This window comes from Aedes aegypti, chromosome 1, assembly GCF_002204515.2.
Source record: "Aedes aegypti strain LVP_AGWG chromosome 1, AaegL5.0 Primary Assembly, whole genome shotgun sequence".
Taxonomy (NCBI): domain Eukaryota; kingdom Metazoa; phylum Arthropoda; class Insecta; order Diptera; family Culicidae; genus Aedes; species Aedes aegypti.
Genome location: NC_035107.1, coordinates 224,624,843 through 224,637,373, shown reverse-complemented (window position 1 = coordinate 224,637,373; position 12,531 = coordinate 224,624,843). Strand labels below are relative to the sequence as shown.

The 12,531-nt window shown below is 42.7% G+C and overlaps 1 protein-coding gene across 5 annotated transcripts in view; it reads right to left on the bottom strand.

The window, feature by feature from the left end:
* Positions 1-8,718: 8,718 nt before the first annotated feature.
* Positions 8,719-12,531, bottom strand: part of LOC5567597 (hornerin) — a 159,927-nt gene continuing 156,114 nt past the window's right edge. For all 5 annotated transcript variants that reach the window (XM_021857693.1, XM_021857694.1, XM_021857695.1 and 2 more), the window contains 5 exons: positions 10,696-11,000; positions 9,608-10,631; positions 9,426-9,549; positions 9,212-9,363; positions 8,719-9,146 (listed from right to left, as the gene is read on the bottom strand). In XM_021857693.1, coding sequence (XP_021713385.1) covers positions 8,922-9,146; positions 9,212-9,363; positions 9,426-9,549; positions 9,608-10,631; positions 10,696-11,000 — 1,830 coding nt within the window. In that variant the 3' untranslated portion in view covers positions 8,719-8,921. The remainder of the gene's footprint in view (positions 9,147-9,211; positions 9,364-9,425; positions 9,550-9,607; positions 10,632-10,695; positions 11,001-12,531) is intronic.

Sequence of the window (12,531 nt, the reverse complement as noted above, 5' to 3'; positions counted from 1 at the left end):
TTCTGCCCCACGCTCGCCAAATCGATGCGCACTTGATCCGCCCGTCTAGCTCGCTGCGCTCCACGCCTTCTTGTACCAACCGGGTCCGAAGCGAACACAATCTTTGCAGGGTTGCTGTCCGGCATTCTTGCAACATGCCCTGCCCATCGTATCCTTCCAGCTTTGGCCAACTTCTGGATACTGGGCTCGCCGTAGAGTTGAGCGAGCTCGTGGTTCATTCTTCGCCGCCACACAACGTTTTCCTGCACACCGCCAAAGATCGTCCTTAGCACTCGGCGTTCGAAGACTCCAAGTGCTTGCAAGTACTTCTCGATTTTCGTTCACGTCTCATGCCCGTAGAGTACTATCGGCCTTATGAGCGTTTTGTACATGGTACATATGAAGCGGGTGTGAATCTTTTTTGACCGTAGTTTCTTGTGGAGGCCACTGATGATGCGCCTCCGTATTTCACGGCTAACGTTATTGTCAGCCGTCAGCAAGAATCCAAGGTAGACGAACTCGTCGACTACCTCGAATATATCCCCGTCTATCGTAACACTGCTACCTAGGTGAGCCCTGTCGCGTTCGGCCTCACCAGCCAACATGTACTTTGTCTTGGCCGCATTCACCACCAATCCAACCTTTGCTGCCTCGCGTTTCAGGCGGGTGTACAGGTCTGCCACCTTTTCAAATGTTTTGCCGACAATGTCCATATCATCCGCGAAGCAAACAAATTAACTAGATCTCGTAAAAATCGTTCCCCGGCTGTTAAGCCCGGCTCTCCGCATAACACAATCTAGCGCAATATTGAACAATAGGCACGAAAGTCCATCACCTTGTCGTTGTCCCTGGCGGGATCCAAACAAACTGGAATGTTCGCCTGAAACCTTCACACAATTTTACACACCTTCCATCGTCGCTCTTATCAGTCTCGTGAGATTCCCGGGAAAGCTGTTCTCGTCCATGATTTTCCATAGCTTTACGCGGTCGATACTATCGTATGCCGCCTTGAAATCAATGAAAAGGTGATGCGTTGGGTCCTGGTGTTCACCACATTTTTGGAGGATTTGCCGTACACTAAAGATCTGGTCCGTTGTCGACCGGCCGTCAACGAAACCGGCTTGATAACTTCTCACGAACTCGTTTACTACTGGTGACATAGGACAGAAGATGATCTGGGATAATACTTTGCAGGCCGCATTTAGAATGGTGATCGGTCAAAAGTTCTCACAATCTAACTTGTCGCCTTTCTTGTAGATGATGCATATAACCCCTGCCTTCCACTCATCCGGTAGCTGTTCTGTTTCCCAGATTGTGCCTATCAGCCGGTGCAGACAAATGGCCAGCCTCTCCGGGCCCATCTTTATGAGTTCAGCGCCGATACCATCCTTATCAGCAGCTTTGTTGTTCTTGAGCTGGTGAATGGCATCCTTAACATCCCTCAAAGTGGGGGCTGATTGGTTTCCATCGTCCGCAGTACTGACGAAGGCATTTCCTCCGTTGTCCCGTTCTTCATTACCTGTGCTCTCAGCGCCATTCAGGTGTTCGTCGAAGTGCTGCTTCCACCTTGTGATCACCTCACGCTCGTCCGTCAAAATGCTCCCATTCTTATCCCTGCATACCTCGGCTCGCGGCACGAAGCCGTTGCGGGATGCGTTGAGCTTCTGATAGAACTTACGTGTTCCTTGAGACTGGCACAGCTGTTTCATCTCCTCACACTCCGTCTCCTCCAGGCGGCTTTTTTTCTCCCGAAAGAGGCGGGTCTGCTGTTGCCGTTTCCGTCTATAACGTTCCTCGTTCTGCCGGGTCCCTTGCTGCAGCATGACCGCCCGCGCTGCATTCTTCTCCTTCAAAACCTCCTGGCACTCCTCGTCGAACCAATCGTTCCGTCGACTCCGTCCCACGTACCCGACGTTGCTCTCAGCTGCATTGGTGGTGGCTGCTTTCACTGTTCTCCAGTAGTCCTCATCCAACTCACACTCTTCCGGTAAAGCAGCCTCAAGGTGCTGTGCGTACGCAGTTGTGACATCCGGTTGCTTAAGCCGCTTTAGGTCATACCACGGCGGCCGTTGGTACCGTACGTTGTTGACGACGGAGAGTTTTTGGCGCAGTTTAACCATCACCAGATGAACCGCCACGATAGGTCCTGACGTCGATAATGTCGGAGAAGTGCCGTCCATCAATCAGAACGTGGTCGATTTGTGATTCTGTCTGCTGCGGTGATCTCCAGGTGTATCGGTATGGAGGGCTGTGCTGGAGGTAGGTGCTACGAATGGCCATGTTCTTGGAGGCGGCGAAATCAATTATTCGTAAGCCGTTTTCGTTCGTCAGCCGGTGGGCGCTGAATTTTCCAACAGTCGGTCTGAACTCCTCCTCTTGGCCAATCTGAGCGTTTAGATCTCCTATGATGATATTTTGACGTCGTGGCTTGGGCAGCTGTCGTACTCGCGTTCGAGCTGAGCGTAAAAAGCGTCTTTGACATCATCAGTGCTTCCTGAATGATGACTGTGCACGTTTATTATGCTGAGTTGTAGAACCGGCCTTTGAGCCTCAACTTGCACATTCGATCAATCACCCTCATTCTTGTTTACGGCGTATCCAACTTTCGATCGAATCCTATTCGTTCGAATCCACGGCCCACTTGATTTTGCTGGCGTAAACGAGAATGCAAAACGGTTTTCGATCGAAAGAGCATTCGAACGTAAACAAGAATAGGGGTGAATGATCGGCCACCACCCGCGTGATCGCCTCTGCATATCACCTATCACTATAAAAGCTGTTCCCAGATCGATTGTGCTACTTTTCCCCGAATGTCGGTTCCCCGAACGCCAGTTCCCCGAATGCCCCAGTTCCCCGAATGCCATTTCCCCGAATGACCCGTTTCCCAGAAAAGTGTAGCAGTTCAAATAGGTGCTCTAATAGTTTTCAGTGACAGGATGGTGAATTTGAAAGAATGGTAAGCAATAAAAAGAAGGAGGTATTTAGTCATTCTCGACTATACACATGTTGCCAAAAATGCTGAGGACGGAAAAACTCGTAAGAACCGCCAATCAAATCAAGAAGGGTGCTTATCAGATGACCATTACATTCACCCCCCTGAAATGTATACAGTTACGTCAAAAATGAGTGCCAAATTTTTTTCGGGGAAGTGGGCTATTCGGGGAAACGGGATATTCGGGGAACTGGCGTTCGGGGAAACGACATTCGGGGAACCGACATTCGGTGAAAAGTAGCACAACCTCCCAGATCGTGTGTATTGCCGCAGCTCTGGTAGATGGTATGGTTACCTCTAAACGTTCGCACCATTGATCCCTTCCAACGCACTTCCTGCAACGCTACGATGCCGAATCATAATGCTTGACGGTTACTTAAGATTTACTTCCATATAATACAATAAGGATGTTCTCTCGTTTCTATATCAAAGAGACTATCGTCGCGCTCTTTAATTTTATGACTTTCTTGCATTTTTCATATAATTTATATCATTCATATATATTATATATTATCTCAGATTTTAATAATAGTTTACGAATTTCTTTTCGCGTTTCTTCTGTGTTGTTGCTTCACTTGTTGTTTTGTGTTTTGTCTCGTGTTGCTGCTTATTCATCTCAGTGCCGTCGTCCATTTTGTGGTCGGAAAGTTTTTTTTTGTAAGTTTATTTTTTGTGTATGTAAAGAGTTGATTTGCCAATGTGTCCGCGGCGTAAATAGGCGTTAGTGTAAATACCAATACCTTTTTGGCTGCTATTGTCGCCATATTTTGCTTTTATCGAGAGAAAAAAATTCTGCTGTTGCCTTTTTCTGGTAGTTGATTGTTTTTACTGAATTTGTTATTGAATATTTGATTTTAGCGTCTAACTTCTAACCTATCGCTGCAATAACGGAACAAAAATGAGATAATTATTATTGTATTTTCGAAACTATTTTTATCTAACTTTGGGGACTATTCAACAAATGTATTCTCACGTCCATTCAAGTTTTAATAAAGCGCTTAACGCATGAAATTCACTATATAGTGCTAATAAATGGCGAATAGCCCTAAATTAGCACTATACTGCTTGTATTCGCGTATCAGTTGTGAAATCAAACCACTGACTCTTTTCATTGAAGAGACCATTTTGTAGGGTGATGGCTGTATTTTGAGTCTAAACTATCAAATCACCACTATCACCCTATAAAAACGGGATTTGCTATCATGGATCGACACATCCATGGGTTGGCAGAACACTTCTCGAGTTGAAACTGTTGAGAGATAGGTTTTACAGTGTGAGATTGAATTCCGTGCTCCCGGTTAGGTGTGGAATTGTCGTCAACTAATGTCTATAAGAAGAAGGTGAAAAATTGGAAACTATACCCTATAATATCTAACACTAATATTAAAAATTTGGTATGGTTTATGCGCTTTCCTTGTGAATTCGCGTTCGTTTTGTTTTTCAAAAACAGAATTTGTTCCTAACCTTAAAAATCTTCAGAGCACTAAATTGAAAAAAACTAAACTATTAAGACGTATCAATCAATGATCAACGACTGGGCTGCAGGAGGAATGAACGTAAAATCCTATGTTTGTGTTTTGTTTTGTAACAAATATTGAAATCTACACGATTGTTGTCACGAGACGGGTTCCCTCTCTTAGCTCGAAGCTTGATACATATTATGATAGTAGTATCAAATTTTGATATTCGAAGCAGATTTACTTTTCATTAACGTTCGGCATCTTTTGGATATATGTTTTATTGTGTGGTATTTATGTTCTTTTTTGTTAGAGAAACTGTGGTTTTCTTCAGGATTTTTAATTCAAAGCGTTATATCTATAACTACTATTTATTCTGGTTTGGTAGTTTGAAGGATATCGCTCTTCTGCTGTGTTCTGGGTTCCATAACTTGCATAGTAGTTCTAAATTAAGTAGTGATGTTTCGAGTGTCTCTCTATCATTATTGTGTGGTTGTTTAGGTAAAGATTCGTTAAATTTGTTCGATTCGAAAGAGAAATCATTATTTAAAAACCTATTGGCTACATGCGGTTTCGGAAAGATTTACGATATGTGGGTAACTCAAGTTGTGATACAACAAAGTGAAATCGGTTGCGAAATGCTGAAATGATTGCTTTTTTGGGGTGAACAGTTCTACACCTTTTGAGAATATTTTAGAGTCGGGACTTTTCTAGAATCAAGACGAATGTGATTTTTTTTCTATTTCGGTTCTCATTTCTAATCGTTGATGAACTAAGAGAACATTTGCTCCAAGACAAGAACGTATTCAGGTTCTCCAAATTATCGAATTTAAATCCAAAGCGATAATTTTGTGCGTAACATCTGCGCATTTTTACCGGTACGCCCTTTTTATATGAGTGTTCTATATTCTGCTTGAAATGTAATTCCAGCTTTTTGTATTACAAAAGATAACGTGAAGTCCAAAAGACTTGAATCAATTTCCAGACCGCTACTCAATTTAACGGCTTTGGGAATTCGATGGTTTCATCCTTTCCAGTTAATCGGATCCTTATTACTCAATAATACGTTCCTTATTGTACACAACTGTTGGATTTTATAAGAACTTCACACAATTTCTTTAATAATTCCATAGGTGAAATTCAAATAATTTCTTCCATAAATTAGAAATTTTTCGGGATTCTAAGTTTTCATCTAAGTCTTCCACTAAAGAATTCCTTTAGAACTTACACTCGGAATTCCTCTAGTAATTGTTTAAGGAATGTTGTCAATGTTTTTCAGGTATCACTTCAAGATTTTCCAAAATTAATTCAACTCTTGTCATAAGATATCCTTAAGACATTTCTCCTGGCAATAGTTTAGGAATTATGCCATGAATTATTCTGTAAATCCCATTAAGAACACCTCCAGGGATCTCTCTCCTGTAGTATCTGTCTAGGGATTCTTCAAGGATTTCTTAAAAAGTTAGAAACATCTTTCAGAATTATTTTAGGATTATCGTCAAAAAAAATTCTGACTTACATTCAGAAATTCTTTCTGACTTACATTCAAAAGTTCCTCCAGAATTAACACCAGCAACTACATCAATGATTTTCAAATTTATCCCGTAACACCAACATTCTTTATGAGAATAATCTATGAATCGCCTAAGATTTCTTTGGAAACTTCTTTGAAATACTAACAGGAATTAATCTTAAAATTTACTTTGCAAAATTAATCGAGAAATGCATTAAAATATTCCTACATATAATTTCTTCAAAGTAAAGTCATGCTGGATGTGTCTGGGTTGGATTCCCGGTCAGTTCAGGATCTTTTCGTAATGGAAATTTCCTTGACTTCCCTGGGCGTACTTGCCATACGATATACGAATGCGAAATTGGCCACTTTGGCAAAGAAAGCTCTCAGTCAATAACTGTGGAGGTGCTCATAAGAACACTAAGTTGAGAACCAGGCTCTGTCCTAGCGAGGACGTAATTCCAAAAAGAAGAGGAAAATATTTGTAGAAATCTAGAAACAATGTTAGAGGATAAGATCTAGGTGATATCAATGTATCATATTTAATATAAACTTGTTATATTTTTTGAAAATATCAGAAATTTTTATTTGAATTCTTGGAGCATTTTCCATACGTTGGTATGCATTTTAACTTTTTAGGGAAAACTTTCGTAAATTTCAGAAAAATTAGATAATAATGAAATTGTAGGAAAACTTTTGTTGAATCTTGATGACATTCTTGCAAAATCACTGACGAAATTCCAATTTTCAGACAAACATTTCCAACAAGATTTCTGGAGAAACTCCCAAGGTGAAACCTTGGAACATTGAATCGAAACTGGGACAGAGCCTGCTTCTCAGTGTATGAGCACTTCCAGTTATGGTGATACTTTATGCCTAAGAAATTCAAGGAAATTTCCATTGCAAGGCTAGACTACAGGAAGAATTTGTGTAGTAAGTTATGAAGAAATACCTACTTGGAAAAATCTATGAAGCAATTTGGAGAATTTTGAATGGAAGAATGCTTGGGTCCCGGTTGAATCCTCGATAAATTCCAAGGATAATTCGTCTATGATAATCTTAGCGATTTTTAAAGGAATTGAACTCAAAGAAATGGTACTTTGGAGAAAAACAGTTAGCGTTAGCGTTAGCGTAGTTACGGTATACTTCGTAGATTGAATACTAACAATATTCATGTTATTATTTTGATAATCTCATCTAGATTGCTTTCAGGAACAAGGCTTGGGAGTTAACCTTTATCCAATCATAAACAAGAGTACCAAAACCATGAATACAGCTATTCCCGGCCAATTAGGAGTTAATGCCAGAATGTCAATGGAGTATTGAGAAATTATTGATGGATGTATATTCTTTCTTCGAATAGAAAAACTGCAGAAATTACCTAATAAATCCTAAAGGGGATTCCTGAAGGCGAATTCCAGAGCTTGTTTTCCTTGCTAGTGTGTAATGGAGGATAATTTCTTCTTTTCTTGTTAGCCGGAATTCGCCTACTGGACATGCTCGACCCGGAATGCGTGAAAAAAATTATTGAAACATATGAAGAATAATCTCTACATCTTAGACGATTACGGTGATGAATACCTATAAACTTCCTAAATATGTTCTTTGCTAGAATTCCTGATAAAATCATGAATGATTTTCCGTGAGCTATTAAATGAAGTTCATTCAGGGTTGCTTAGATGAAATTATTATTTTTTTTAATGGAAATGTTTTCATGAAAATTCTACGATGAATTCAAGGGTGAACTTCTGGAAGCACATCAGTACTTAAGAAATTAATTTTAGGGCACTTAGCAGAGAACTCACTGTATAAATTCGAAGTATTTCAAGGACTTGAAGAATTTTCTGGAAGATTTTCAGCACAAAATATCTAGTGAAATAGACAGATTTTAAAGGTGAAGAATCTAGAGAAATTGCTGGGGAAATGTGTATAAGTATCTCTGGAAAGATTACTTGACGACTTGTTTGGAGAATTCTTGGATAGATTAATTTCAAGATTATTTCCCATAGATACATAACAGTCTCATGAGCACTTATTCGCTCCTTGTAGTGATCGTGAAACGGGCCCAGATAGCAGTTGTGGTTAACGCGCAGCTATTCAGCAACACCAAGCTGAGAGTCGTGGGTTCGAATCCCACCGGTTTAGGATCTTTTCAGGATGGAAATTTGTTTACTTCCCAGGGCATAGAGTATCATCGTACCTGCCACACGATACACACATGCCAAAAAGGTCAATTGGCAAAGCTCACAGTTCATAACTTATAAGTGCTTATAAGAACACTAAGCTGAGAAGCAGGCTCTGTCCCAGTTGGGACGTAACGCTGGAAAGAAGATGTGATCGTTAAAATGCAGAGGTATTCTCCGGTCTTTGGTCGGTCTTCAAGATTATTGCCCACACATACATAACAGTCTCATGAGCACTTAATCACTTCCTAGCAGTGATCGAGGAAATGCAGAGGTATTCTCTGTTTTTAGTAGCAACGGTCACTACATACCAACATTCCCTCCCTATCCCAACTGACTGTAGAGGGCAGAAATCGGCCATCTTTGGATTCTGAGATGTTTCACATCAAAAAAAAAAAATTCGCATTGATTCTAGAAAACTGTGAAAACTTCGAGTATCATGTAGACAAAATCAGACAAAAACTCTATTATGTGTATGAATGGAGTATTCAGTTATGAGATCTTTAAGTAAATTCGGCTTTTTCAAGATATTGAGATACGGTACAGGTGTAGAATTGTCACCCCATTTCAGAACACAAAAAATAAAGGACCATGTAAAAAACAAAAATAAAACAGACTATACTTTTAATCTTAAAAATAAACAAAAACTGTACAATTTGACTTTTTGGTGGTCCTTCCGCCCATTGGCGGAAAGCCATGGGTTTTCTACCGACGTGCGTGCCGTGGAAAACCGGCATCACACAGGCGTAGAAACGTAACAAACAAACCTCGTCCAGCTTCCGGCAAATGACGCCAAATCAAACCAGATACGCCACACTGGAGGTGTCCATGTGCTGGATCAGCGTGCGCATGAAGGCCATCTCCTTGCGGGCGTTCTCCAGGATGACCTTCGGGTCCTGTGATTGGCAGCGCAGCAGGTTCGGCGCAAACACCATCGCCAGATTGGACGAATCCATTTTGGTGCTGGCCACTACATCCGGGAGGGCGAACTGCTGCAAGAAGTGCACTAGATAGGTGAGGACCTGTGTCGAAGAAAGAGACGAATCTTGAGTTCATGGAATTTATCGAACGCTGTTCAAGGCCATACCAATCGATTAATCTTTGGTAACTTTTCAACAATGGCCGCCGCTTCCACTGGGTCTTCTGTAGCTACGCAGTCGTCGTACAGGTCATCCGGTATCAGCGGGTCGTACAGTTCACGGTACCATAACTTCAGCAAACTTGCAGGGGCATGGGCATCTATGGCGAAAGCATAAAAATAGTTTGGAACTCATATCTTCAATCGTAACTTCCTAACTTACCCATCGTTCCTTTGTTTTCGGGAAACTCCCATCGGTCCAGACGGTTCTTCAACATGCTAACCTCGTCCACATCGGCTGGCACTCGGAAGATTCCTTCAGTTTGCTTTCCGTTCAACAGTAGAACCTAGAGAACAAAATCCCATCAGCACTAACCTCAGACTATCTTGAAATCCTCCCCTTACCTGTTCGGACAGTGTCGTCTGAATCCACGGCAGCTGCAGATCAGGAAACTTGTCCTTCTGCAGCTCCATCACTTCGCCCAGCGTATTGCCGAACATGCTATCGCGGAAGATCTGCTCCCTCGCCTGGTTGATATCATCCTCCGTGGGTTTCTTGGCCTGCTTCCGGCCGGAGCTACCGATCCGATCTAACCGCCGGCAAGCGATCGTTGCATAGTGCGATATCTGCACATGGATCGGCCACTTCCCGACCTCCGGAAAACTGGTCGCAAACGTCGGATCCCTATGCCTGTTGATATACCCTAACAGTGCCGGCTGGAAAGTGGGCGAAGGCGGAACAAACGACAAACATATGGCCATCAACTCCCAGCCGCGAATCAGCGAATCTCGACTGGGATTCTCCGTCGTCTGTCGACACATCTGAATATACAACTCATCCCGCAGCTGCGCCTGACCCATTGCCATTGCAATAATGTCGATAGCCACCGAGTTCAAACTCATCCCAACCCGTGCCTTCCGGTCACCCATGTAAATCTGGACCAACTTGAACAACTCCGTCGCCATCTTCTTCCCGGCCTTGTCTCTCGCCAGCGAAAGCATCGGCCTGCTGATGGCATTCGGCGTCCAGCTTAGCATATCCTGAATCGATGACTTCTTCCGGAAGATACCCTTCGAGTGGAGATTCAGGTTATCCTGCGCAAACTTCTCTATGTCGCATTCCTTTAGCAGAGCCATTTCTGCTATCTTGCCGTTGTTCCCGACGCTACCGGGACTATGCGACAGCAGGTTCTCCTGGAACCTCTGCAGCAGGGTAGCTTTGTTCAGCTTCTGTTGACTCTGCTGCGAACCCGTTTGACTACTGTCTGCGGAGGCACCCCGATCCGCGGAATCCGTCCCAAATCCGGAACTTTCGAAGCTCTGCTTGGCCATGTGGAACGGCGAATACTTGTGCAGTGGCGGATGGTTCTTCACCGGACTGTAGATCTGGTCCGGGATGCTCTCTAGCTTCGCCGTCACCTCTTCCGAACTGAATTAGGAGAAGGGTTTTCATTAGCTACCCAACCAAATTACAAAGATCCCCTTGAACTTACATATCTTCCTTCTCCTCTCGGTCGCCAAGGTTGAAATCGAAGTTGTAGTAGGAAACGCCCCCGCCGCCGTCGTCCTTCCGATATGCACCGTACTCCTCGTACGGATAATGCGACAGGTAGTCGCCGTGGCCATCCGAATGGTCCGAGTCCTCGTTGTCCGGTTCGTGGCCCGAGAAGGAATGCTCCGACTGGCTGTCCGAGTGGAATGAGTCCGAATCGAGGAACTCGCCGAACCCGTAGCACCCGGACAGTTTGGCCTGCTCCAGGATGTAGTGTTGGAGCGGGAGTAGGTGCTCCAGCTTTTCCTGTAAGGGTGGAGAGAAATCGATTGAATTGAAAACAACGCGAAACGCATAACATCTATTTTTTTGTAGGTAACTTCCAATTTTGCATGGGCTTAGCGTACCATGTGTACTTTGAGTACTTGAAGGAGTAAAATATATCCCTTTTAGTGCCTTCTGCCCAGCAAAACCTATCACTAATTTAAACTGTGTATGATGCTACGGCTCTCCAAAAATTAGGGGGAATGGTTCTCCGGAAGTCTAGGAAATTGGAGTCAGGTACTGCAAATCAGTCGAGAAAAATCAAGCAACAGGAAATCCACGAGAGAATGCGTATCGGGACAATCAACAAAACAATCAATAAAATCGTCATAGCAGATCTAAACGCAAATATTAGCCAAGATAAGGAGTTCACACCGACCATTGGAATGTTCAGCGCCCACCGGCTATGTGGCATTCGTAGAATATGATATTCGTAGAATCCAATTCCAACATAGCCTTCCGTATCAGTGTACCCCAGGAGATCACCAAAGCAGACACACAAACCGACCACGTTCTGATTGATGGACGTACTTCTACGACTTTATCGACGACAGGACCTATCTTGGAATTAACGACGACTCTGACCACTATCTGGGGATGGTTAAATTACGCCCAAAACTATCCGACGTCAGCAATGTTTGGTACCCCTCAAGTATGGTATGACCAAGAACGGTTAAATCAACCGGATGTGATGAAAAAAAAGATTGAAAGCAAACATTCTCGTTCATTTGAATCCCACCGGAAACTACGACAAGGTTTTCGGAGAGCCAGGTTTAACTGCCGGAAAACGATTTTCAACAGATCCTGTATCTTCCGATAATTTGATTGCCAAGCTAATAACTATAAAGCAGAAAGATTCCGCTGAAAATTTCTGCAATGAAATAGAAAAAATGACAGCGGAATTGAAGTCAACTTATATTAGGGAGCAGATCTCTGTTGACAGAGCTAATATAATGGCAACAAAGAAGGGAATAGAAGCCTTCATTAATGGATCAAAATTATTGGAAAATGAGTCCTCAATTAATAACATTTCCAATGCCCCGCACAGTTCAAACGCGCTAGTATTCACCAGTAGAGTGAATTACACGCGAGGTCGTGGAGGAATGAATCACAGAGGACGAGGAAATTATTCACGAGGCAATAATTTTCAACGAAATGGTGGATCTAGCCGCGGATTTTTCTCAAATCCAAGAGGAAACTGGGCTCATCGAGGGGAAATTGGTCTCAACGCGGAAGATTTACCCCAAACATGTTCATAGCGCAAAATAACGGTAACCCTTACTATCAAGCTGCGCAACCACCACATCAACTTCAACAACCATTTTTACCACCACATAAGTAAGCAATATGGATTTAATTTAAGACAGTGTTATTTTCTCACAGGAAATTGCTCCAGGAATTTTCTGTGCAAATTCAATAGTGAGAAAGGAAAACTGTTTCATTAAATTCATCAATACGATTAATGATGATTACAAACTTTCTACCGGATTCAAACCTAAACAATGTTTAGTAA